The sequence below is a fragment of the Cavia porcellus genome, unplaced genomic scaffold (genome assembly GCF_034190915.1).
Source record: "Cavia porcellus strain 051 isolate PalLab524CR breed Dunkin Hartley unplaced genomic scaffold, mCavPor4.1 scaffold_6, whole genome shotgun sequence".
Classification (NCBI taxonomy): Eukaryota; Metazoa; Chordata; class Mammalia; order Rodentia; family Caviidae; genus Cavia; species Cavia porcellus.
This window is the reverse complement of record NW_026947489.1, coordinates 77,884,806-77,911,661: the sequence shown is the minus strand read 5'-3', so window position 1 is coordinate 77,911,661 and position 26,856 is coordinate 77,884,806. Positions and strand designations below refer to the sequence as shown.

At 49.2% G+C, this 26,856-nt stretch overlaps 2 protein-coding genes across 5 annotated transcripts in view; one reads left to right on the top strand and one right to left on the bottom strand.

Annotated features, from left to right (window-relative positions):
• The window catches only part of Nxn (nucleoredoxin), a 140,614-nt gene extending 129,742 nt beyond the window's left edge, over positions 1–10,872 (top strand). Inside the window, exons 6-8 of the mRNA XM_003469689.5 lie at positions 4,049–4,228; positions 5,942–6,066; positions 9,293–10,872. Of these exons, the coding sequence (XP_003469737.1) occupies positions 4,049–4,228; positions 5,942–6,066; positions 9,293–9,475 (488 nt within the window). The 3' untranslated portion in view covers positions 9,476–10,872. The remainder of the gene's footprint in view (positions 1–4,048; positions 4,229–5,941; positions 6,067–9,292) is intronic.
• A 6,619-nt stretch (positions 10,873–17,491) lies between these two features.
• Positions 17,492–26,833, bottom strand: Mrm3 (mitochondrial rRNA methyltransferase 3). 4 transcript variants are annotated; one of them, XM_003469550.5, is made up of 4 exons: positions 26,494–26,833; positions 26,015–26,259; positions 21,908–22,075; positions 17,492–18,653 (listed from the first exon to the last, which is right to left on the bottom strand). In XM_003469550.5, exons 1-4 carry the CDS (start codon positions 26,805–26,807, stop codon positions 18,103–18,105), a joined length of 1,278 nt encoding a protein of 425 aa, XP_003469598.1. In that variant the 5' UTR covers positions 26,808–26,833; the 3' UTR covers positions 17,492–18,102. The 4 variants fall into 4 exon arrangements, with proteins under 4 accessions (XP_003469598.1, XP_023420801.1, XP_063107152.1 ...); XM_023565033.2 differs by lacking the exon at positions 26,494–26,833 and adding an exon at positions 25,400–25,467 and having other exon boundaries at positions 26,073–26,252; XM_063251082.1 differs by lacking the exon at positions 26,494–26,833 and adding an exon at positions 25,400–25,467 and having other exon boundaries at positions 26,015–26,178.
• Positions 26,834–26,856: the final 23 nt, after the last annotated feature.

Sequence of the window (26,856 nt, the reverse complement as noted above, 5' to 3'; positions counted from 1 at the left end):
GAAAGAATTGTAAGTTTTTGAGCCCGGCCTAGGCAACTTAGCAAACTCTATCCCAAAATAAAAATAAGAAGGTTGTAACTTAGTGGTAGAGGGCTTGCCAGCATGCACAAGCCTCTGGATTCAATCCCCTGATGGGGAGAGGGAGGGGAGTAGAAGGGAGGAGGAGAAAGAAAGCCGTCTCCTTTCTTCTCTGTTTTGAGTGAGATGGTGGAAAGGATGTTAGGTCCCGCTCCAGGTCCAGCCCAGCTTCCCAAGCCTGGGGTTGGGGGGGGGGAGGTCAGCTCCCTCTAGGAGCAAGATGCTTACATCTAAGCCCAAAAGTTTTTTTTGTTTTGTTTTGTTTTGTTTTTGGGTTTTTTTGTCTTTTTCATTTTTATCGGTACCAGGGATCGAACTCATGACTGCCTGCTTGTAAGGCAGGCGCTTATGCCGCTGAGCTAAATCCCCAGCCCCCTAAGCCCAAAAGTTAAGCTTAGGTTGGTTCAACTGAAAGACCACCGTTCTCATGCTTGGCAGACATCACTGTGATTAGAACTCTGGGAGCAGTATTGACATTGTCTCTTCTGTTCTTTAGCTGACTTCCTCCAGCCTGAGGTTACTGCTGTTCTCACCAGAACAAGGCCCCAGTCCTCTGTACCTCTGCCTGCCACCAGCCAAACCATCAGCTTAGAGATGACTTTTTAAAAAAAGAGCTGATTTGTAATAATAGCGAGGGGTTAGGAAGTACTTACTGTATACTAGGTATTCTACCAACAGTGTATTCCATTAATATCTGTTTATTCCTCCCCACAACCAAATCAGATAGGAAGCTCATTGTCCCCATTTGGCAGCCATGGAAATGAGACTTGAGGAAGTTGAATCTTGCCTGGAGATTCCTTAGAGTCCTGACGCTGATTCTCTCCCAGCTACCCCAGCCATCTAATCTGGGAATGAGGACTCAAGCAAAGCGGTGATGATTGCCCTTTTAAATTCCCTGCAAGAGGCCTAGAAGATATTTCCCTTACTGGCCAGAAGATATTTTGTTTGTACAATAGCATCAGTTAGAAATTTGCTGCCAGGCATGGTGGTACACACCTGTAATCTCAGTACTCGGTAAGGCTGAGGCAGGAGAGTTGCTACAAAGTGAGATCAAGGCCAGCCTGAACTGCATAGTAATACCCTGTCTCAAAGAGACAAAGGAGAAGAAGAAAAGAAATGTGCAGATCTCTTGTTGAGGCTTCCCTCTTATTTTCTCTCAAGAAGTCTTGACTTCAGAGAAACTGCTTCAGGGACTGCATGACAGGGGAAGAGAAAGAAGAGGTGATCAAGTCTCAACCTTCATCTCCACTGCCTTGGAGAAGGAAGACAGGAAACAGGAGAGTGCAGGGAGTTGCCACCATGGGGACCCCCCCCACACCCTGGATTTGACAGCCTCGAGCCCGGTGCTGGAAGCGTCCTCAGCAAAGGCGCAGTCTGGCAGGGAAAATACTGACCACCAGGGTCACCGTGGGTAGGCAGCCTGAGCTCTGTAAAGCAAGGAGAACGGTGCTTCCTGCGGCCACCTGTTCCAATGCTTAAACAAGGTAGATCTGTGTCATGCTTGGCAAGAGCAGACACCCCATAGAGGCAAATTCCCTTTTGCTATCTGTAGGACCCAGCAGCAAAGCAGAGCACACTCTCAATGTGTTAGGGCCAAAAACCAAGATCAGCTGAAGGAGCAATGGCTGTGTGTCCATGAGCCGAACACTGATTCTCTCCCAGCTACCAGACACAAAGACTTCTCTGGGTCCAAGTATGATTGTGTTCTGTTGTGCACCACGGTCACATATCTGCCACTGCCCTGTCCCTGTGTGCCTCACTGTTTTGGGCTTTGATGACCAAAGCACCAAAAACAAAAAGGAGACTTTGTTTCTGCATGGCTGAAGAACAAGATAGTGAAACCCAGGCCCCAAGGGCTCCTTCCTTGACAGAATCAGCTGGGGACTACTCAGCAACTAGTTGGGCAGTGGAGTCCAGCACTTATTTTGCCATCCTTGTCCCCATGGACATGGACTCAAGAGAGGCCATAGTCATGGTAACAAAGAAGTCCTCTTACAGTAGTCAGTTGGAGAGAAACTGAGACACTGACCTAGGAAGCGGGCTGCTTGGCCATCGGATTTTCCTTTCTCTCTGTTCCCCACCCTCTGTGGCTACCTGTCCTCCCCAGACCAACTCGGCATCGCAAGGCCACTGCTGTTTCCCATCAGAGCGGTGGGTGGGCTCTGATTTACCCCAGTGCTCATAACTGCCTGACTTCAGAAACACCAGCAGCGATGCAGGAACCCTGCCAGAGCTCTGCGGGAATGAGGTCACGTAGAGCACCTGTGTGCAGGGGACTCAAGTCCAGGCCCTGACCCCAGGACAGAGACACTTGCCGTAGGTCCAGGCCTCTAGGTGAAAGGCAGCTGTGGAAGCCCTGGGCTCCTGGGTTGATACAGGGCTTCTCGGGAGTCCTGTGCATTGCTGTGCACACCTGGAAAGTCCCCAGGGAAGGATGGCTGCGCGCATCTGTGTGTGATGCGGCAGAGTGGCAGTCCTGGAGCTTGTTTCTCTCTGGACCTGTTCCCTGTCACGTCCAGCCACTTCTTCTAATAGGTGTGAACATACGGATTCATTTATTCCTTTTGAAGACAGCCCACCACGGCATGCCCACTGGGCTGGCTGCCGCAGCAGGCGACAAAACACCAGGGCCGTATTTCTGGTGCTCGGCCATGCCCCCCACGGAGAAGTAAAATGTCACAGGAGCAAATTACTGACCAAGTACTTCGGGATCTGTAAATATTAAATTTCCTTGGCTTTTATATAAAATTCAAGCTCTGTTCTAGCCTGGAAGGAGAGGTGTCTGGAGAGCTTTGAGGGGGAGGGGACAGGATGCCAATGGAGAGACAGATGTTCCTAGCGGACAGGGAAGAAGCAGACTCTGTGGTGTGGGGGCAGCCCTGGCCAGAGAAGCAGTGGGAGTGTGGTGTAGAGCAAAGTGTAGACACACAGGACTGTCACCTAGGAGGAGCTGTCCTCAGTGTCGGCTGAGGCCTCACAGCTGCTGGTGTGTGTGTTAAGCTCAGTGCTGCAGGTCTCACTGCGGCCCAGGGTCCCGAGTACTACTCCCCCTGGTGCCCTGTGTGTATGGGCACCAGGGCTGAGCCCGGGGTCAGGGGACCCTGGGCTCTTGCCCTGCATGCCACTGTTGCCTTGTGTCTGTGTGAACACTCTGCCCCCATTAGGTGCCTTGTGGTACGGGGTGTGTGTGTATGTGTGTGTTCATGTTCTTACACCACTTCAGTCAGTTTTAGACTCCCTACAGGAGAGAGGTCTCCTGTATTTTTAGGAGTCACCAGTGACCACCTTTTCCAGTGTGCCAAGACCCTGTGTTCAATCCTCCTCCTCTTCCTTTTTTTCTTCCTCCTCCTCCCCGCCATGCCAGGGATCAAAATGAGGACCTTGTATATATTAGGAAAGTACCCTACCACTGAATATACCATGTGCTCAATTCTCAGTTTGTTGAGTGTTTTTGTTTTGTTTTGGGGTTTTTTTTTCTTCTTCAATACTAGGGATTGAACCCCCAGGCCTTCACATTGAGGAACATCCTTGGTCCTTTTTAAATTTATTTTGGGACAGAGTTTTGCTAAATTGCCCAAGTCGGGCTCAGAACTTGCAGTCCTGTTCCAACCTCCTAGAGAGCTGGGGCTGGCTGGGGCTGTAAGCATGGACCACTGCACCCAGCTGAGCGTTCATTTTTTTAAGAGCGTTGCTCATTATCCTTGAAGAGTGGGAAGCGTAGGAACTGCAGCGCCTTCACCATGTTGTCCCTGAGGCCCTGAAGCCCCTGCAGCCCTGGCAAAGCAATTGCTCAGGGTTTCTAAAGCGGTTCCACACCTACCCGAGGAAGTATTGTAGTCAGTGATCAAACCTGGATCCAGCCCAAGACTTTCGGGCTCCAGGCCTGGATTCCTAATCGAAACTGCGCCTTGGGTCCCTGATCTGGCTGCCTCTCCTGGGCTGGTGGCCAAATGAGCACACTCTCTTACAGGCATCCCCACGCTCATCGTGCTGGACCCACAGGGGGAGGTAATCACGCGGCAGGGCCGGGTGGAGGTGCTGAACGACGAGGACTGCAGGGAGTTCCCCTGGCACCCCAAGCCTGTGCTGGAGCTCTCCGACTCCAACGCCGTGCAGCTCAATGAGGGGCCCTGCCTCGTCCTGTTTGTAGGTATGGAGCTCAGTGGGGGCCCAGGGTGGGGATGGGCCAGGATGGACTCCACACCAGTACTGCCTGGCCCTGCAGCCTCTTCCTGCCACTAACACTGTGGAGCTGGGGCCTTTGTCTCTCTGCAGCAGCCTCCCTTTGACCCCAATGATTTATTCATGGTGCTGGCCCTGGGGGAGGTGGTCTGGGAGCTGTTGCTGCTGTGCTTTTCCTCCGAGTTGCTCCTGGCCGCCAGCTGGGTGGAATAGGTCAGGCCTGGAGGAGACCCCAACCCCCCTTGAACGGAGCCATTGTTGGAAAGAGGCCTGGCTGCACACACAGCAGCTGCAGGGGGCTGGGCCCCCTTGGGCCATGCCTCACCCCAGGCTGCTTCTGGGCTGTCAGTGCCCAGAGTGTTCCAGGGCTGCAGCAGCTGGCCCTCCCGGCCTAACTACCGTCCTAACTACCACTTAGGTGGCTGCTCCCATCTAGGGCAGAAGGACGGAAGAACATACGCATTGTGATCCCTGTGGCCCCGTGGGATAAACCAGACTGCTTTTGTAAACTGAGTGACTCGTAGTTTTAGCCAAGAAAGATGTTGCTCCCAGCCTTGGGACTTGCTGCTCTGCAGCTGAACTGCTGTACTAGAGCGGGCTGAGATGGGCCATACCTGGGGCTGGGTGCATCCTTCTCCACTGTCTAAGGTCTGCTTTGGGGAGACCCAGGAGAGGAGCTGATGAGCTGTCACAAGGGAATTCTTCAGCAACCAGACTTATAGACAGGTCTGGGCTTGGGAAAGAAGGCCCCTTGGGGAGAGAAGAGCTGTGGAGAGTCTTCACACTGGGGCTTTTCTGCCATCCTAGGGTTAGTGAGGAAACAGTTCTGAACTCAGAGACAATTAGGTTCCTCATGGCCATCAGCAGAAATGTAAAAACAGGATCCCAGAGAGGCCAGGCAAATTGGATAACATCACAAACAAATAAGGTGGGGATCCAGAGTGGGTCTTGCCATCTGGCTGTGTACCGTGGACCTCTTGGGTGGTGCAGCCCTGCTGGTAAAAGCGCTCTGTAGGAGCCGGCTGTGCCCTCCCCTGCTTCCCAGCGAGGAGATGCTGCCTCGCTCTCTGCTCTAGGTGTCAGCACCCTAGACCTGACGCCGTGTGGGGGCTGCTCCTACTGGGGGATCCTAACCTATGTTCTCGGGTGCAGCTGGCCCTCCGCCTCCAGGCCAAGTCTGGTGCCAACTGCAGAGGCCCCCTGTCACTACCAAAGCTGCAGACTGCACTGTGTTCCTCACGCCCTCTCCACTAGTACTTCTGCCATTTTTACTCCAAGGCCAGAGGTCCAAGGTCATGGCTTTACATGCTGTGATGGAGAAGAAAATCAGTAGGAACCCCAGGGACTTGCTCAGGGGGAAGCTGAGCTTCTAGGGCGGGTTTGTGAGTGCAGTGACAAAGTGTCTGCCCAGAGTGCTGTACCACTCGCTGAGGCGCGTCATCCCTTGTGAGCCAGTGCAGGAATGTACCCTATGAATGTCCTTCATTGCTGCTACACACATATGGGGACATGTGTGTGGACACACGCTGGTGCACATGGAACGTTAGACCTATGCTGAAGACAGAGCTCTTTTCTGGTCGAGGGATGCTCAGAACAGAGCTCAGACCCAGGATTAAGGCCCATTTGGTGGGCACCACTGTTCCACAAGCCAGAAATTTTTTTCTGTCTTCCTCTATCCCAGATTCCGAGGATGATGGAGAGTCTGAGGCAGCCAAACAGCTGATCCAGCCAATAGCTGAGAAAATCATTGCCAAGTACAAAGCCAAAGAGGAAGAGGCACCGCTTCTGTTCTTTGTGGCCGGGGAGGTGAGTGTGTGTGTGGGTGACCCTGGCAAGCCCTGGCAGGGGACTTTCAGGACATGAGTGACACTGGGCTCGAGGTGGTTTAAAGGGACCTCTGGGTCTGGGTTGACTCGGCCATAGACAAACGGGGAAGCAAAGGTGTGCCATCCGCTTCCTACCCCTGCTTCTCTGTGCTACCTCCCTTCCTACTTGGCAGCCTCAGAACTGTGAGAAGCCCTCCGAGGCTGGGGAACCCGCACCACACACATCTACCATCCACTCTCACTCCATGGGGCTAGGTTAGAACAGGCCCTGGGTACTTTAGGCCCTGGCTCAGCTTATCACTTCCTCCACAATGGCCTGCAGAGTGGCCTTACTGAGCCCACTGCAGGGATCCCAACTTGAACACGGGTGGGGTCCACAGCCACCCAGCAGGCTTGGAGAGAGCGCTGAAGTCGGAAACTTGCTGTTCCCAACCTTCAGCATCCAAGGCCTGGCCCTAAAAGGCCTCTGTTGGGCTGGACAAGACAAAGGATTTTTGCCAGGACAAGAAAGCAGTGCTGGGATGGGCCCCTGCGCACAGGTGCCAGTGTACCCGGAGGAATGCAAACCTACCGCACTGCGCAGGCGTGCTCCTTGCTCCCGGCCAAGAACCCTCTGCGCATGCTCACTGCCGCCTGCCCAATCCCGGCATCCTCTGAAGCAGGCGTTCATCAGTGCTCAGTGAGGTCATGCTGACCTGTGTGGACCCCTCTGTACCTCCAGTTGGTTGGAGCCCTTGGGTTTCACACTGTTTGCATCGCAGGAGAGGCGTGGGGAAGATGGTGTGGCCAGACACCCTGAGCCACCCATTCATCACCTCCTCAATAGTCGCCCCTGACTGCCCTCCGAGGGCCCCTCGAAAGCGCTCCAGTCGCCCTGCCTAGCCCTAGGGTGGAGGGGAACAAAGAGGGTTCACAAGCCCTGCCTTGGAGCTCACCAGCGCTGCACACAAAGCGCAGTGAGCCGCTCTGCATGTATTAAACTCTAACCTCCTGGAGAATGGCTGGGAAGAAAAGATGGGTGCAGAACAGAAGGGGCCGAGGGCTGTGGGGCGGAGCTATCCAAAGAAGGCTGAAAAGGAGCATCTGTAGGTTTGCAGGGCCCCAGGCACCCAGCCAAGGGCTTCACCTGCTGCCTCCTTTGTGTCTCACCTCTCTGGCTGGGAAAGCAGCCATTGTCCTGTCTCCAGAGGAGGAAGGTAAAGCTTGAGTGGTCGAGGGACCCCTATGCTCCCTCCAGAGGTCTGTGGGTGCTGGTGCTGGTTCCCTTTCACCTCGGCCCTCTGGAGCGAACGCTGGTTAAATCCACTGGGCAGGGAATGGCACCTGGGCTTGGAGCGGTGTCTTGTCAAGGCCACACGGAAAGGGGCATCAGAGAGGACATTGGAGTTGAGGACACAGTGACTCCCAAAACAGTGCTTTAGGTGCTTGAGCTCGGACAAATGGACTCACTCATGCCTAGGAGGAGGAGGGAGGGTGGGAGCAGGAGGAAGGCTGCACGGACCCAGAAGGCTGGACACGGTGGCTGTGTCACCCACTGTTCCAGGCCCTGCCTGTGCTCTCCATCAAGTTTCGTCATCAAAGGCTTCATTGGTCCCATTCTCTGCCACGTTCAGAAGCAAAGCAGTGTGGAAGGGGCAGGGAGCTGAACATGGGGCACTGACTGAACCCCTAACTCTGGTCTTGAATAAAGGGGGCCCTGCTTCCTGTCTTGCTCCTATCCCCTGTGGCAGGCAGAATTCATCTCTTCTGAAGTCTTAGTGGACGTTACAATTCATCTCCCTGTGATTTGCTCAGCAGGAGGTGGAGGGGGCAGAGCGGAGCCCGTGGCTTGGTCGCATCTCCTAGTGGGAATGAGCCGTGTGGGATTTGTCCAGGTGCCTCCATCCGTTTACCATGAAGATTTTTTATTACCTACATGGAGGCCCTAAATTGGATGGAGGTTGCCGGAGATACTGACTCACTCAGCTTCTTACTAAACATTTGCTTTTTGAGAAAGTAATGGCTTGGGGTTTGTTTTTGTTGTTTTTTTTCTGGCACCAGAAATCGAACTCCCGCTACCTCTGATTCTTTAAGTTTAGAATACTGTCCACTTTACAGCAAAACAACCAGAACTGGGAAGTGTTTTCTGTTATCTGCCAAATGAGGGTCCGCAGTGAAAGCCTAGCCCAAATTGTCGCTGCCTGACAAGCTTTTTTCTCATCATTGGATTTGTGTTTGCCTTTACATTTGAACAAGGCAGAACCTAATATGAGAGATGGCTACCTGGACAGCTACTGGGAATAGGTGAAAAGCGCCAGCTCCCTTCTCAGATGAAGCGGCCACCCAGTGGAAACCTCAGTGCTCAAGCAGCCCTGTCTTCAGGCCGCTCCCGCCTTCCTTGAAAGCGCAGTGTGGGAGGCAGTGAGTTTTTCCTGTTTAAAACCATCCAGAGTCCCAGCTGATCCACAGAGGGGCTACAGATAATTAAAAACTGACTGTGTCTGCCTGCCACGTACCTGTAATCCTAGCTGCTGGGCAGGCTGAGGGAGGAGGATCAAAAGTTTGAGGCTGGCCTCAGCAATTTAGACTTATCTCAAAATAAAACCCAGAGAGGTTTAGGGTGTAGTTTTGTGGTACCACTGATGGATGGTGAGTCTCCAGTACCACATGTCACATACCACACAAAAAAGCGAAGCCAGGCATAGTCGCACATGCCTGCAATCCCAGCACTCAGCAAGCTGAAACAGGAAGACTGCGAAGTTTGAGGGTACCCTGGGCTGCGTAGTAAGTTCAGGACCAGCCTGGACATGTGACACTGTGTCTCAAAAAGCAATGGAAGGGGGCTGGGGGTTTAGCTCAGTGGCATAAGTGCCTGCCTTGCAAGCAGGCAGTCGTGAGTTCGATCCCCGGTACCGGTAAAAAGACAAAAAAAAAAAAAAAAAAAAAAAAAGCAATGGAAGGACATCATATTCCTACAAATCAGAAAGCGTGTTAAAGTTGCTTTCATCCTAATATAGTCAGATGGTTCCCCTGTAGTTTGGGGGACGCAGAGGAAATTAACCGAAGTAGTGGGCTTCACCTTATGCAGGGTGGGGTCACCTGCCCTTCAAGATGGGGGTGTTGTCCATGACTTCTGAGGAAAATGGCTCCCCAGAATGGGGACTATTTTTTGAGACAACTCTACTTTTTAAATTCACTAGTTTTCTCTCCCCTCTGATGATTTCCAGGATGACATGACAGACTCCCTGCGAGATTACACCAACCTGCCGGAGGCTGCCCCTCTGCTCACCATTCTGGACATGTCTGCCCGGGCCAAGTACGTGATGGACGTGGAGGAGATCACCCCTGCCATTGTGGAGGCCTTTGTGAATGACTTCCTAGCAGAAAAGCTCAAACCAGAGCCCATTTAGTGGAGCTCCGGCCTCCTGAGCCATTAAAGACTCAGTCTCCTTCTCCTCCTCCCCTTTTCCCCTCTGCCCTTGGACTTTACCACCACGTACTGAATCACACAGCCCAGAGTCCAGCCTCTCTGTGGTGCCTTGTTTCTCCGTTAACTCCTCAGCCAGCACCCAAAGGTGCACACCCTCACAGCGGCAGAACCTACCATGTTGGGCGACTGCTTGGGGTGTGTGGGGTGATGTAACTCAGCTAACACGAGGACTGCAGCACTCTCTCCAGGTCACTAGCTCTCAGTTAAGGCCCTTTGGGGTGAGGGATAGCAGGGTGGGGCTGTGACTCTGGGTCAGTGCATAAAAACAGCACCCAAGACAACTGGGCGGAAACTGTCCGGTGGCACACGGCATGCAGGTGGAGCAGGGCAGGCACAGCTGAGAGCTGCCGATGCCAGCATCTTTTTTGGGTGGACCTAGTCTTTTATGGTCCTCAGGAAAAACAGCAGCTTGTCAGTGGGTTCTTGGGCAGCAGACCTCCAAATCTAAAAGGAAGCTTATGGGTTTCGGGGTGAGGAAAATGGGTAGCTAAGGTAATGATTCATGTAGTAATTGCTTACTTTTATTGAGCGCCTACCATGTGACTAGAGTTTCTCACTTCTGCCTTTTGCCTCTTCTTTGCTCTTAACTTTCTCCTACTTTCCGCCTGCTGCTGCAAACAGCTCCTGCTGTCTTGGAATTTTAGTAATGAATTCTTTTTCTTGGGCATCTTCCCAAGACACTGGGCCCTGAGTTCTTAGAGGAGCTCTGCCAAGCTGGCACAGACCTGCCTCTGCCCAGCTCTGTGCCTAAGGCTGCTGGACCTCTGCCAAGGCACCTGCATCCCCCCGCCGTTACCCTTGTCATTACCTTTTCTTTTCAAAGCAACACTAAGAAGCGACAGGAATTTACCCGAAGCGAAACTTTTCCTTAAAAGGAAGCTGCAGAGAGAGCTGTGCCCTAAGGCAGGCACGGGGACAGAGGGCAGGGCAACTACGAGACTGCCCTGGTAGCCTGGCCTCTTACTTGAGTTGAACAAACCACAAAAAGGGAAATAACTATGTCCTTACAGTTTGGGGTGGAGGGCCTAGGCCTAGGGACTCACAAGGGCTTTCGCCTGTCTCAGGCAGGTGTCAGGGTCTTCAGACAATCCTGGGCCTTCCTCACAGCTTCACTCAGCACTGTGCCAACCAAAACCATTCATTTGGGAAACGCAGCTTCCCCATGAGCTGTTGACACTGTTGTTCCTTACTGAAATATTGTTGGTTTGTAGTTCAGAGGTACAAATTTAGTTGGTAATTAAACTGTTTGATGTTGCCAGCCTGAAATGCAATCACCTAGTAAGAAATAAAGCAGGCATCTCTGGACATTCTCATCCACTTGGCCTTCCCTGATCTATTAGTGGGTGGCCAGAGACCCTGGTGATTGTGGTGCAGAATTTTCAAGGATCCCAGGGACTGGGGCTGGGATTATAGCTCGGTGGTGGAGTGCTCACCTAGCAGGTGCAAGGACCTGAATTCACTGCTCAGCATAGGGGTGAAGAGGATGGGGAGGCCGTTAACGTGACTGTGTGTCAGATCATCTTGGTTCCAGGAGCCGGGAAGCTCATTTGGATGAGAGGGCCCAACGATGATCCCTCCTGGAGCTCTGGGCACCACCTGGTTTGCCTTGGCACTAGATGGAGGGTAAATTCCCAGATTGCACAAGTTACCAGGGACATTCCTCCTTGTCCATCCCTGCAGGGGAGCTGAGTGCTCTGAAACCAGAGGAGGCTTCTGTGTGGGGGCCAGCGGTTTGCACGCAAAGACTAAGTCAATGTCTTAGTTACTTTCTTGTTGCTAAGACAAAATACCTAGCACCCTCAACCTAAAGAAGAGATTTATTTGGCGCATGTTTTCAGTCCACAGTCTTCCTGACTCCAAGGCAGGACAGGATGGCAGAGAAATGTGGCCTAGAAAACGCTACTCTTGCCATGGCAGCCAGGAAACTGAGAAAACCCGAGCGGAGAGGGAGAGACACTCTTCCTGGTCACACCCCCAGGGATCTGCCTCTTCCAACAGCCCACCTCCTAACAGCAAGTTAGGTCGTAATTCAGTCATCTTCCAAAAGCCCTGCCCATGAGTGCTCGAGGCTCTTAGGGGACATCTGGATCTAAACGACAACACATAGCATAGGCGTCCCTGTGAAGAAAGAGGCAGGAGCTGGGGACACCCAAGCCCAGGTACACCCAAGGGTAAGGGGCTTCTGAAGCAACTCCCCCGGTGGCTCTTGGGGAGGGAAGAAGATGAAATCCTTCCCCTGGAGGATTCCTGTCCATGTTTTCCTTCCCTCCCATGTCTTATGTCAAGCTTGTCTGGAGGCAAGAGGGTCCCTTAGCTACCTGTCTTTGGGAGCAGAAGTCTAGTGAGGGGTCACTGGAATCCCTGCAGTGAAATGATGAGGCGAGGTGTCTGTGATTCTTTGGCCTGTGCTAGGTTGACTCTTCTCAGTCAGTCCTCACTAAAGCCACCCAGATCCTTGTCACCAGAATTCCCCTTTGGGTTGGATATGTAGGTATAGATCAGCAGGGAAGGTTTAATAAAAGGGTTTAGGTCTGGTCAGTGGCTACATTGATAGGTGGGGAATATTAGGGAAGAACCATTTCACAGGTGCTAATGAAAACCCCATCTCCCCACAGCACCCCTAAAGGTTAGTGCTGCAGATAAAGTGGGTGGCATGACAGTTCCCACTGAGCAGCTCCAAAATACCTTAGGTGCCTTGTTGCTATTAGAAGTGGGTTAAAACCCCCAGCTGTGACACAGTCAAAGACTCCCACCAGCTGCAAGGGAAGTCATGCCCTGCAGGTTGAGGGAGAAGGGGACTGTAAGAATGCCACCCCAGGTTTCCTGACCCTGTTCACAACTTCCAGCAACCTCCAGATCCTACTCCACTCATTCTCACAAAAGAGGAGTATTTTTTAAACTTGTCTCGCTGCATTAAAGATCTGTGTAAGGAAAAGGGCTCGTGTTGGGGTTGGTATGTGGAGTGGGCAGACGGAAACCAGGAGGAGGCGACGTTCTGCTATTATGTCCCCTGCCCCCAAATGTGGCTTGAAATCATCCCAGCACAGGGAGCCAGTACTGCTTTTCTGGCATCAGCCAAGCTTCAAGTGGTGATTTCCAGCCAGGCTTTGTTTTCCCCTGTTGCCTAACCAGAGACACTGAAAAGCTGTTCCCCCTCCTGCTGCGGGGCTCCACACAGCAAACTGCATTCAACATCGAGACAACAGGTTACGGTCTAGGAACACACCAGGGAGACCTGACAGTGCTGCGCTGTTCAGGGTGCAGAGAAAACCAGCGGTGTGTGAGGACACATGTAGAAATGTCATGCTAGCAGGGGCCTGCATGAGCACGTGGTCCCGCTCTGTCCGGTCACACAGGAGCAGACACACACTTTGTTCATGGTGCCATTTCTCCAGCTAGCCTGGGCAGGCCCCGGCTTGCCACCTGGGACTGGAATGCCACTGTGGCACAGAGCTTGGAGTGGCAAAAATATGGGCTGCAGAGGCACAGGAGTGTTTCCTGTGGCTCCGCTCTGAGACCTGAGCTGGGGACCCGGAATACAGGAGGGTCCTCACTGAAGTCAGCACCTTCCCTACACATGTTCCTCCCAGTAGTGTGCCTAAGGGACAATGCTCTGGGAACAGATGGTTGTTGACTGAGCTTCTTTATTGGTGCCGTGGCCTGTGAACATATGTGGAGGGTGAAAGGTTCTCCAGGACACAAAAGGCTGGGTGTAGTTTTATGTCAGTTCTGCTTTATGGCTGGGATTTCTCCTCCTGGGAAAGGTATCAGGTGCTTCAGTTTTCATGGCATCAGAGTGGCTCACCGCTGTGGTGTCTTAGAATATTTCCCAAGCCAGGAAATGTATTAGCAGTTGTGGGTGAAACTTGTTCTGAGGGACAGTTAGATTTCTATTAAATAATGTGCAACTGGTATAAGCCACCATCCACCTAGGCCAGTGTGCAAGCCAAAGCAGGCAGAGGCAACCCCGGGTCTGTATTCCTGGGTGCTCACGGCTCACACAAGAGAGCCACCCACACAGGCCACAGTCAGGGCACAGTGACATGGTCTTAGGACTCAGGGAAAAAATGATCATTCTCCTGTGGACAGTGGAGGACATGGAAGTCCCGTCAGGAGGGCCACTCGGCTGGCTTATGGTATGTCCCAGCAGTGGTGTGAAGGAGGCTGAGGCCCGACCTTGTGACAGCCACTGCTCCTCCTCCCCCACCCCTGTTCCTTCCTGCATGGAGGAAGCAGCAGCTTTGGCAACGGCCCACCCAACTCCAAAGAAAGAATAGGTAAGAAAAGGAGTTCTTATCTGCAGCACAACTGGGAACCCCCAGTACTAAGAGCAGCAAAAGTCACATAATCCTAGCTACTGGGAGGCTGTGGTGGACCAAAATTGGAGGTCAAACTGAGCCACACAGCAGGACCCCAACTAAGGAAAAAAAAAAAAGAACTGACCCCACACGTGACATGACCTACTTGGCTGTGTAGAGCCAGAGCCAGTGCTGGCTTACAGGGAGGAGTGGCGTGCAGCATGATGTCAGCTCCTGAGACCACATGGCTTCCCAGTTTGGAAATCTATTGCATCCATTGATTTGGTGTCCAGCTTATCCCATTCACCCGTTCACTCAGGAAAACAGATCTTGGAAGTTAGAAGTGGCAACATGCCAGGCTTGGTGGCACAACCCTACAGTTGCAGCTACTCAGGAGGGCTGAGACAAGAGGATCAGAAGTTTGAGGCCACACTGGGTCATTTAGCAAGACCTGCCTCAAAAACGTAACAGTAAAAGAGCAGGTTGGGGTGCAGCTCAGTGGTAGAGCACTTACCTAGATGTGTGGGATCCTGGCTGGGTTTACATGAGTCCCCAGAACAAAACATGAGTGCTTTCTTCAAAAGATTTAAAAAACAAGCGCAGTGTGTTCTTGAGGCAAGAAGCAGGTGAACCAGAGAGGGTGGACCAGGCCCTGCAGCACAGCTGTGGGTTTTCAGCACTAGCTGGGGAGCCTGGGCAGGTGCTGTTTTGGGGGTCTTTGTGTGAGGAATGGCAAAGGCGGCTCAGCTCTGCTTGAATGGTGGTGACATCTGGAGTTGCTGAGCCCTGGGGCAAGTGCTATAGAAGGTCCTGAGATCCCGTGGGCCCGAAAGACCAGGGAGTTCGGTGGGGGAAGAGAATGCTTTCTGTGCCCCTTGCCCCGCAGCGTTAACTGGCCAACTGAAGGACCATGTGTGGCTCCTGTGTGACTGGGTCCCTGGGGCATTAACATCTGCCCAGAGCTGCCCAGCCACTCCACCAGAGGCTAGCACAGAAGCTGGGCCAGTTGTGCCACTTCCCATTTGAGTTTTTAGTACAAGTCTTCCTGAACTTCAGGCTCTTACTTGCGCCAAAATTATGACAGTCTGCCTGGAGCTCTGATACCGCGGCATGGTCTGTGGTGGACACTTGACCACCACCCCCTTAAATAATTTAAATCCAGAAAACCCGACCCTTCCCTGCAGCTTTGAGAAACATTTCTGAGGCGAGGCCCGCCACCTCGTGGCCGAAGCCAGTACTACAGCAGTGCCGCAACAAAAGGTGGGAGCTTGGCTAGTAGTGAGTGTTCATCTTTCAGCCAAGCAGATTTTCTTGTCAGATGCTGCTCACTTTTATTGTTTACTGCGAAAATGGTGACAAGTGTTGGCCTCAGAATTTCAAATTCATGGTAGTGATTTTCCAGTATGACTCAGGAAACACTGTAACCACCACTTGGTGCCTAGTACTCGTTTTGAAAGATGGGGCTGCCATCCTCCTGCCCCTAGGCTAAATCACACCTGTGAATATGCAAAAGAACCTGACACCGTGCGAGCCCCTGACCATACAGTGAGTAATGTGTTTTCCTGACACCCGTGATGGTGAGGGAGATGGTTTGTTCACTGATTTTTTTGTAATAAAACAGCAGGAATAGGGGCCGGGGTTTAGCTCAGCGGCATAAGCGCCTGCCTTGAAAGCAGGCAGTAGTGAGTTTGATCCCTGGTACTGCTAAAAAGGAAAAAAGACAAAAAAAAAAAAAGAAACCAAAAACAGCAGGAGCATAATCCAGAGACAAAAGACAAAAGTGGAAGATGCCAGGTTTCATGCTGGAAAGATAAAGCCTTCCACTAAGTAACTTGTTTCTTAGCACATTTTTAAGGTGCTGAGGGGGAGACTGTCAGCAGACTGTGGAGTGTCAGGAATTCTCCAGGCTGCCTTCCAGGCAGAGCCTGCTGGTGTGACAGTCAACTTCCCTCCTCTCAAGTTTGCCAGCTGCTGGTGAGCAGCGGTGCAGAAGCTCTGGCCCATCTACTTTCTGAAGGTGGACCAGGGATCTGCGGCCATACACACCCGAGATTTCTAACAGCTGACTGCTGATGGAGAAGCTCAAGAATCTGTGGGCCCCCACAGGAGACATTTGACACCCTAGCTGCAGTTGAGGCTGCTCAGCCTGGGGGGATGCTGCCAACCAACTGCGAACTGCAAATACGCTTTCCTTTAAACACCCCAAAGCAATGCCATCTGTCACTTGGGGCACAAAGCACACCTGACTACCTGGTTCCCCCAAAGGGCAGTTTTACTGGGGCCTGAAGAACATAAAGGGAAGGAATGAGGGTTACATATTTTATCTTGGGTGTGCTGGCAACTTAAGTGAGCACCTAGAGGATCCCCAGAGAACTAAACCACTACCAGAGCCACTGTCTCAAAGGGATGTGTAAAACTATACCCCACTGCTGCCTTTAACCCCTGTTCTTCGTGGTTACAGGAGCAGTGTTTGGCTGGGTGTGGTGGCACACACCTATAAAACCAGCATGTGGGAGGCTGAGGTAGGAAGAGGGTTAGATAGTGAAGTCCAGCCTGATCGACATAGCGAGGCTTTGTCTCAAAAAATAAGTGTTGGGAATGAGGCCCATAGTCCAGTCCACCCACTGCGTCCCAGAGCTGCCCACAGATACAGTGACTGCCATCTGCATCTGTCCTCATGTCCCTTGCTGGCACCTTGTAGATAAGGATCCAGCCTGCTGGGCTCTGAGAGAACAGCAGGGTCCTGCAGCAGTGTGGTGAGCCAAGGGCCCCAAGCACTTAGAATCTCGGCTGCCCTCCCTCGAGGGATCCCTCTGTTCACTGTGCGCAGGAGCACTGACCTGTTCTTGGAAGTTTTGTCCTCTGTGGCGGGAAGGGGACTAGAAATGTAAATAGGTTACATGTAATCAAGTGTTAACTGAAAGAGGACTGCATCAGTCCTGGCTGTCTCAGGGCAAAACACTCCACACCCACAACCCAAAGGGTAACAGGGTCACTGTGGCTCCCAGGTCAGCGGATCCAATTGTGGCGGCTGGCTCTACCGCAGAATCAGCTCGGCAAGAGGGAGCTGCTCGCATGGTGGTTGGGAAACGAAAGCGGAGAGGAGCTGGGAACAACACACTCTGCCAGGTCACCCCACTTCCAGAGTTCTCCAGACCCCAGCTCCTAGCAGTGCTCAGCCACGAGCTTACCAGCGGACTAACCCCTGCCAACTGCACCGCCCGCTTAATCCCAACCACTCTCCAGAGCCCCTTTGGAGAGCAGGAGACTTCGGCAAGACACTAGATCCCAGTCATAACCAGAACTAGTTATGGAAGGCAGCTAGTAGGAGCCGCGCTCTCCTGAGATGCAACATTAACATGCAGATTCTACACCTCGGTTTCCTTTTTGCATAGTTCTCAGGGAGTCACTTAGAGAGGTAAGAGGTACGACACTACTTGATGAATTTTAACCTTTTCTGACTGCCAGCGGGGGACACAGAGGGCAGCTGACCAAACAACTCCAGAGGCTGACACGTGCAGCCCTGACGAACAGCCAGCTGGTGAATGGCATGACCTGTGGCCCTCAGTTTCCCAGGTCACTCGTCTCTTAGAGGTATCCTTATCACTAGGCCAAAGATGAAGACAGACACGCGCTGATCGTGTGCAAAGGAAACTTTTAAAGTTTATTTTCCAGTGACCAATGATCAGATGCAAGTGACTCAGCCATGGCTTATAACCAGCGCTTCATGGCTATGAAACACCCCAGCGATGGAGGGAATGCTGCGGACAAACATGATGTGTTGGGAAACTTTCTGGACAAAAAGATGCTCCTTAGTAACTTTTTTTTTTTTTGGTACTGGAGAATGAAATCACAACCTCACGCTTGCCAGGCACTTGTGCCACTGAACTATTATCTCTGGCTTTTTCTTTTTTTTTTTTTGAGGTGCTGGAGATAGAACCCAGAACCTGTGCATGCTAGCACTCTACCACTAAGCAACATCCCAGCCCTAATGGACAATTTTTAAAACAGATATACACAGCCACATGGATCATATATAACCTCAAACCTGGTGGCGATGGGAGATCTAAGAATTCTGACCTTTGTAATTTATGAGAGCAGAAACTTCTATGGAAATTGTTACTGCTCCAATAACCACGTGATGGCAGTAATCGCTACTTTCTCCTCCTGCACACAGGCTGGGAGGCCACAGCTGCCCACTGGGTCAGTCTCCTGACACCGCCCCAGAGTGGAAGCTAGAGGCGTCCCCTCAGGGATAGCTCCTGTCCCTGCTCAGGTGTTCCACCCTGACCCGCAACTGTCTTTTTCCTTCAAAAAGCAGGATGCTTGCCGCCATGGCCGAGTTCAGGCTGTCCACTCCAGGCACAACGGGAATCAGCAGCCTCTTGCCCCCGGTGCTCTCAGCCAACTGCAGGGACTCCAGGCTCAAGCCGTGTGTCTCCCCACCTACCACCACGGCCGCGGGGGCCTGTGTCCAGTCCAAGTCGTAACTCTGAACCTCAAGCTCAGGGAGCCAGCCCTTCCTGGCTCTGATCTCCAGGTCTTTGCCTTCCTCCTCCGCCTCCTCCTCATACTTGTGAAACTTCAGGTATCGTCGATCACACACCCAGCCATGGTCACTGGCTTTGTTAGACATCTGGGCCTGGGCATAGAGACCACAGTTGTCTGCCACATAGACCCGCGTGTCGGGGGGCAGATAGTTGGGCACTGATTCCCATTCCAGATTGCTGATAATGGGCACCTGGAAATGCGCCCCCATGCCTGCCCGTAGGACTTTGGGCTCCCAGGCATCCACGCAGCCTAGAAAACAAAGTGAGGACACAACTAAGACTTCCCAGATTAGGAAACTAAGCAAATCAGATTAATTTTGGAGCTGTGGCTAAGACAATTTTTTGCATTAAAGCCTTCTCGATAGCTGGGACCTTCCTGAGCCTCCTGAACAATGGCAGCATCCAGCACAGGGCTGTAGGATCCCCTACCAGTGCTCAGAACACTGTCCACACATACATGCCCAGCAGTGCAGAAGGCATGTGAGAGGAAGTACCACCTCGCAGGAAGTCCGGGCACCATGGGTGTTGATGCCGGGACAATGTTCACTCAGATGGTAACATCAGCAATAAGTGACCTGGGAATGCCAGCACTTAGGGAGCTGAGGCAGCAAGTTTGAGGCCAGCCTGGGCTACATACTGTGACAAAACAAAGCTATCCATGTTAAGTGCTATGAAAGAAGCATGAATAAAGTAACTCAAAACTTGCACAAAGGGGAACTTGCAGGAAAAACATCAAACATCGAAGAGATGATGACAGAGCTGGCTCTTTGGTGGCTGTCAGAGAAATGCCCAAGCAGAGGACACAGAGAAGAGGCAGAGTAACAGGATGTAAGAACTGCAAGGAGAGGCCAGCTGACTGTGGGGCTGTGCCGGGAACGGAGAGAGGGACAAGCAGCTGTCAGTGTAGAGGAAGCTAAACCAGAGTCTGGATTTTTTTTTTTTTTTAATTTTTGGGTCTCACTATGTAGTGTAGGCTGGCCTAGAACTCACTAAGTAGCCCAGCCTGGCCTCAAAAGCACAGTAATACTCTTGCCTCAGCCTCCTACATGCTGGGATCACAAGCATGAGCCACCACATACAGCAGGAGTTTAGATTGACTGATAGATTGATGCAGTACTGGAAGTGGAACCCAGGGTCTTTTCACTGCACTGCGATTCTTTGTTTAAATTTTTAAAATTTTAGACAGGGTTCACTAAGTCATTCAGCAGGCTTGAACTTGCAATCTTCCCACTTCAGCCTCCCAGAGTGCTGGGCACCACCATGCCCAACTGGAGTTTGGAATTTTATCAGATGACAATATAATACCTGAGAATTTTAACCAAAACGGTGACAGAACCTGATTTGGTGTTGTAGAAAAACCCACGTGGCTTCAATGTTCACGATCAACTGGAAAAGAAATTCTCCACATAAGAGATGCCAGATCAGGTGCAGTGTGTCCAGGGTGAAGAGAAGTCTTAGCCACTCGCTACATTCTTTGTGCTGCAGGAAGGAGGCCAGATGAACCTACCCACAGCACCCCATGGGCCAGGCCTAACCACTCCTATGTGTTGGCTGCATGGCAGATGCCTGAGCCTTCTCAGGGTCTGCTTTCACCATGGACAAACGGGAGATGGCACAACCAGGATATGGCACCACAGCTGCACCACACACCTGCCGTGTTCCCCTAACTTGTTAGCACAAGCCTGCTCCTGTTGCTTAAATTAGTCTGTCAAACTTATGCAGATTAACTAGGCAGACCAGATTGATTGGTTGATTGATTTTTTTTTTTTTCTTTTTTCTTTTTGAGACAGAGTTTTCTATAGTTCAGGCTGGTCTTGAACCCATTTCATAGCCCAGGCTGGCCTCGAACTCATGGAAATCTTCTTGCCTCAGCCTCATGAGTGCTGAGATTTTACAGGTGTATGCCACCATGCCTGGCCCTGCTTTTGTCTTTTTGGCAGAGTCTTGCTATGTAGTTCAGGTTGGCCTAGACACACTATGTAGCCCAGACGGGCCTTGAACTCACGGCAACCCTCCTGCCTCAGCCTCCTGAATGCTGGGATTACAGGGGTACACCAACTTGCTTGGCTAGGCAGACCAGATTTAAATGGGAAACTAAGACACAGAATGTCAGAGTGTCCACATGCATCCCACACACAAGTTTTACCAGTGCACTGCAGCAAACCAGAGATGAGAGGCAGCTATGGGCCAAGAGATAAGGGGAAGGAACTAGAAGAAGAGCCCAGATCTGTGAGAGGAACTCTGTAATCTGACCACTTCATCTAGCAGAGAGTAAGGAAAAGGTAACGCTTCTCTCCTCACATCCTCACACCGGGACCACAACAAGCACTTCCTCCTACTTTCCCGACCTCTTTTAATACTGGCCACAGCTATCTGGTGCAAACTACTCTGCTTGGAATTGAGAAATATTTCCAAAACTGTATCTGCTACCTGAGTGCTCAACAACGAAGTGAGGTACTGACCGTGGGACCCCAGGATCTAAGTTTCACAATGGCAGAGAAACATACTCCAACAGGGTAGGAACAGGGAGAGCTGAAAGGAGCCACTTAAGCAAGTCTCAGCATGACCACTATTAGTTTATATTTAATAGTCGCTCAGCTGATTGTGATGAACGATACCCCCCCTCCCTCCCTCCACCCCCAAGGTATAATAGGCACCTTCTGCCTGTCCCATCCATTTGGCAACTCTAATTAGAGCCAAGCATCTCAACCCCATTGCTGATGAGAAGAGAAAGAAGGTAATGAGGTAACTAGTATGGAGTGTGTGACCCGTCCTGAGGCTAAGGGAAACATATCACCATGGTACAGTCACACTCTATTGACAGTTCTTCTTTCACAGGACCAGAATTCAAAGGTTGAAGGTCTCAGAGACCCAACAGATTGGGAACACAAGATGCAGGACCTAAAACCAAATATTAAAATTGGCACCTGTATTTGCCCTGATTAATTTTGAAAAAAAAAATTTTTTTTTTGCATTTTTTTTAAAATTTTATTTAAGGAGAAAAAGAAAATTTTGAAAAATTTTAATAACCTGGCACAGGTTTTAAAATACTTTTACAAGATAAATCAACATTTACTGGATCACACATTATCTTAGGCATGGTACAAAGTATTTTATCTGAATCATCTCAGGTAATCCTCAAAATTTCTTATGAAGAGAAAAGTCTGGCCTGGTGATGCACACATCTAACCTCAGCACTTTGAAGGCTGAGGCAGGAAGACTGCTATAAGTTTGAGGCCAGCCTGGGCTACATAGTGAGTTCAAAGCCAGCCTGAATTACATAGTGAAAATCTGTCTTAAAAAAAAAAAAAAAACAAACCAAAACCCCTATGAGGAATACTATATATTCCCATTTTACAGATAAGGGAACTGATATTTAGTATATTGCTCATGGATATAAACTAGTAAGGGGCAGATCCACAATTTGGACCCATGCATGTCTGCCTAGAGCCCTGGCGCATTTAAAAATGGCCAACCAACTCACATGGCAATAGGTGCACTTACCTTTAGTGAGTAACACTTTGCTGCAGCCTGCCCCAGCTGCAGATCTCAGAATCGTCCCTAGGTTCCCAGGGTCACGGAGATTGTCACAAATCAACAATAAAGGCAGTGAATGGTGGAGCTGATTCTTTGGATACGTCATCTTCACACAGTCAGGTTTGGCAAAAATCCCTAAGGAAAGAACACAGGAGGTTCATTTATTTGATGTGGGCACCGGCAATAATTTGAATTGCCATCTGTTTACCCTTCATTATGTACTCTTAATTACATACAAAAAACATATAAATTCATTCTGTCTGAAAAACTTGAAATAAAATTCCACCACTGTAAACCCTCTCCTGCCCACCTGTTTTCAAGCCTGGAGAGTATCCTTTTAAAACTTTTGCATGTACTGACATGGAGACTACTTCTTTTTCAGCACAAACAAATTATTATTCTGTGATCTACTTTACTCAATAACATGTCTGGGAAAACATCATGTCAGGACATTTGGAACTACTTTAACTGCTGCATGTTATTTAGTAACATAAACGTATTGCAGTTCATTTAACTCTTCTACTGACAAATCACTTAAAAATTTCATACTACACACACTGCTACAATAACTATCCCTTATGACATGTGTTTATGTCTGAAAATTTCTCTAGCACAAACACCTGTGAGGTGGACAGACAGTGTACACCATTTTTTTTAATGTGCATATGTACTTCTAACGTTAATAAATGACACTGAAGTACCCTTTCCAAGGGCTATTCTAGTTTACTCACGTCTGGAACACATAACTACCTATTTTCCAGCTCAAATCCTGACACTGAAAGTATATAATGGTTCAATGTTTGCCATTGTGATGAGGAAAGTGGCATTTCATTTATTGACATGCAGTTTTCCTATTAGGGAGGCTAAATATTTTTATTTTATTTTATTTATTTATTTATTTTTTTTTTTTTGTCTTTTTCGCTTTTATCGGTACTAGGGATCGAACTCATGACTGCCTGCTTACAAGGCAGGCGCTTATGCCGCTGAGCTAAATCCCCAGCCCCTAGTTTTGGGTTTTTTTTTTTTTTTTTTTTTGAGGCTAAATATTTTTAAATAATTTGTAAACTTAGGGCCAGGGATATAGCTCAGTGGCACAAGCGCCTGTCTGACAAGTATAAAGTCAACTCCCAGTACAAAAAAAAAAAAAAAATTGTATATTCAGCTCGGCATGGTGGCACACACTTGTAATCCCAGCACTCAAGAGGTTAAAACAAAAGGATCACCCCAAGTTAGAGCACAGCCTGGGCTACAATAGTAAGTTCAAGGCCAGCCTGAAGTACATAGCAAAATCCCGTCTCAAAAAAGAAAAACAATTTGTAAATTTAACCTAAATATTTAAAAATTAGTCTGCTGTATCTCACTTGAGACTTCTCTCTTTTTCATGGCTTATTTTAAAATGCAAACTACATTCCCAGGAAAAATAATCTGAATTCAAAAAATGAAAGCATCAAAATAATGACTCCCTTTTCAAATACCTAAGCTCAGAGGCACTATTTCTGGGCCACACTCCACAAAGGCTGCAAAATGAAGGGATTGTGAGTGTAGGCAGGGATTAAATTACTTCTAAAGTGTCGTGCTAGAGGTTCAGAAACTTCAGAGTTTTAGATCAGTCACAGCCATATTTGCCTAGTGACTTCCTTGTCCTTAGTCTAATACAAAAGAATACAAATGGGCTTGGCAGTATCTGGAAAAATGGAGACAGTAAGTGGTATCCTTAGTTAAAAGTTTTTATTTAATAATCTCTACACTGTACTCTCCAGCTTGCCAAGTCTTGTGGGAAATGTTTAGGAGAAAACAAAAACTGGAAAAAGGTTAATATTAAAATTAAAATGGCCTTACAGTATTTGAAATTTCTATGGTGCAGATGAACTTATTCTCATGGGCATACTGCATATTCACAGCAAGTTTCTTCCTGGTGAGCTGGGAGAGGTGGTAATGGTAATAGTTTCTTTAGGTTAGGCACTGTTCTAAGCTGTTTATATAAACTGATACCAAATAAAAGAGTTCCTTTGTAAGCATGCTCCCAAATGACTGAACAATTTTCTAAACTTTACTAGCATTTGTTATATATGATTGCTTCAATAAATAAGTTACTAGCCAGGCATGGTGGTGCACATGTGTAATCCCAGCACTCTGGGAGACTGAGGAAGAAGACCACAAGTTTGTGCTCAATCTCAGGAATTTATCCATTTAGAGAGACCCTGTCTTAAAACAAAAAAAAAGTAAAGAAGAGCTGGGAATGTAGTGTAGCTCTGTGTAAAGTTTGGGTTCAACCTCTAGTGCCACAAACAAAAAAAGAAAAAACAAAACAAAACAAAAATCCCAAATTACTGCCCTCATTCACAATATAAAGAAAAATTTAGGAGCCTCTCCAAAGTCCTGAATGTAGACAATGCCATGGCATCAGGCAGCTATGTGTAGGGATCCTGTACTTTACAGATGCATCATGGCCACAAGATGACTCAGATGGGGAGGGGAACTTAGGAGTCCTTAACATACTTGGTTGTCTACCTGTAGAGGACCCACTTACATCACTGGGTTTTGGAGTGTCTAACATTTGATATGCAGTGCTAGTTCAAATCAATTTCTCCCCTCAACCCCTCCTCAAATTTGAAATATAACATCATACAAATCAGCTGAATAACACGAATTTTTTAAAATGATGAAATGGCTGAGTGTGGTGGTATAATCCCAGGACTCAGGAGGCTGAGGCAAAAAGATTCTCTAAACTACACAGCAATACCCTGTCTCAAACAACAACTGCAACAAGAAAACAAAGATGAAGTGATTACTTTTTTTTTTTTGAGATAGGATCTTGGCTGGCTTTGAACTATGTAGGCCAGGCTGGCCTTCAACTCACTGCCTTGGCCTCCCAAGTGCTGGGATTACAGGAGCAGTCATGTGCCAGCATATCTGGCTAAAAGGAAATGATGAAAGCAGTCATCATTCATCATTATAGAGGCTACTCAAGTCCAAAATAGGCTGGCCTCCATCATCACACATGCCCAAAATGGCAAGCAGGTAAAAATGAAAGCCACTGTCAGTTAAGTACTGAGCGAAGATTAAAGGGGTATAGCTAATGAGAGTACAGCTACTTTGTGTAACTCCAAATTCTTTAATATCTCACGTCCGCACCATACAATCTGAGCAACATGTGTGGGGAAACCAATCCCTGTGAACCAATGGATTACAGAGACAAACTAGTTTCTTAGAATCTCTTCTTTCAACTAATGGCTATATGGTCCAACGATGGAGTCACAACAGTGAGCCCACAACAGGGAAATACATGTAGCTCCAGTGCCAAAAAGGTGTAAAGAATTATTTTCCCGAATTTAGGGTTGGGGATTTAGCTCAGTGGCATAAGCGCCTGCCTTGCAAGCGTGTGGTCATGAGTTCGATCCCTGGTACCGATTAAAAAAAAAAAAAATTATTTTCCCGAATTTAGACAGAAGTACTCACAGATATCATGATTACGTGAACTCTTAAGTTAGATTCAATCAAATGGCGTGTGGTCATGAGTTCGATCCCTGGTACCGATTAAAAAAAAAAATTATTTTCCCGAATTTAGACAGAAGTGCTCACAGATATCATGATTACGTGAACTCTTAAGTTAGATTCAATCAAATGCATAAAGACCGCAGAAGACAAAGTGTTCTACTCATTAGGCTAACAGCAGTAAATTTTAGCTTACTCCTCACTATTTAGACCTGCCTCTGAAGTAAGATTACTGATAACTATCACCACAGTGGCTGAGGTTTCATGGAAACCGAGAGCAGTATCTTTTAGGAAATACTTCAATTTTTAGTCTGACGTTAAAAGTTGAAGAAACACGAGGAATAATGGCTTTTCCTAAAGACTGTAAAAAGCCCTAATACAGATGTACAAAATTGGCTTCAGCTTCCACTGAAAACATCATACACAGGCTTAAGAACTATACTTTTTTGGTGGTGTCTTAAGAAAGGATTCAGCAGTTAACATCAATTTGTCTTAAGTAAAATTTGTTGCTCTAAGACAGGTATATGGACAAGAAATTCTAAGTCGTTACACCTAGTGACACATTGTGTAACCACTAACCCATTATTCCTTGTGGCGCTACTAGATCGGACCAATCCTTGATATCTTCAAATTTCACCTTTATAAGGCTGACTCCTTTTAATTTATCTGTTGGCAACTCCTTAATGTATTCCAGACGGCTAAAGAAAAAAACTTTCGGTACAGCTCCTGCCTGGAGAGCATCTGCAATCAGCCTGCGACCTTCCAAAAGAATCTTCCCTTGCTTTTCTCGAAATGACCGGGACTTAACGATTGTCATTACACTTCTGTGGGTTAAAAACAGAAAGATGAGCGATTATCCATATTGTTACTGACACAAACAGTTTCACTGGAATAGAAGCACATTCCAAGCGACATATGTTCTGAATAGTACAATAATAAAAGAATAAAATAAAAACTATCAGATTGTGCTGGGAAAACTTCACCCAAAGGAGGTTAAGGTCCCGCTGGGAGGCAGGAAGAGAAACTGGAATAGGTGACAAGCCTCAGAAACACATCACCTCAGCCTTCTGTCTCCAGGAAAAGCTTTATCGTAGTGCAGCCCTGCTTCTTCCCAGGTGCTAGGCGTCTGGGATGGGGATATGTGAAGCGGCTGTTTATGTCGCTGCTCCTGGGGACTCGCTTCAGGGACTGTCTTTCGGGGCTGTTTCCCGGGAGCACGCCTCTGTTCCAACACTTCTCCAGATGGAAATACTACTTTCACGGGGCTCCTCCGCAGAGCCCGCACCCAGCGCCTTGCTTCGAGGTCCCAAGTCTGGACGACCGGCAGCAATGGCTTCGCAGCACACCTCATGTACAGAGCCAATGCAGCCATCTTCCTGGCGCGGAATGATACGTCACGAAAGCGCGCCGTCGACATCTAA

Coding starts and splice junctions, on each gene's coding strand:
- Mrm3 (XM_003469550.5), bottom strand. CDS start 26,807: ATGGCTGCATTGGCTCTGTACATGAGGTGTGCTGCGAAGCCATTGCTG. Junction 22,076..26,014: donor AGCGCCACAAGGAATAATGG/GTTAGTGGTTAC, acceptor TTCTTTCCTTAG/GGATTTTTGCCAAACCTGAC. Junction 18,654..21,907: donor CAAAGTGTTACTCACTAAAG/GTAAGTGCACCT, acceptor TTTGTTTTCTAG/GCTGCGTGGATGCCTGGGAG.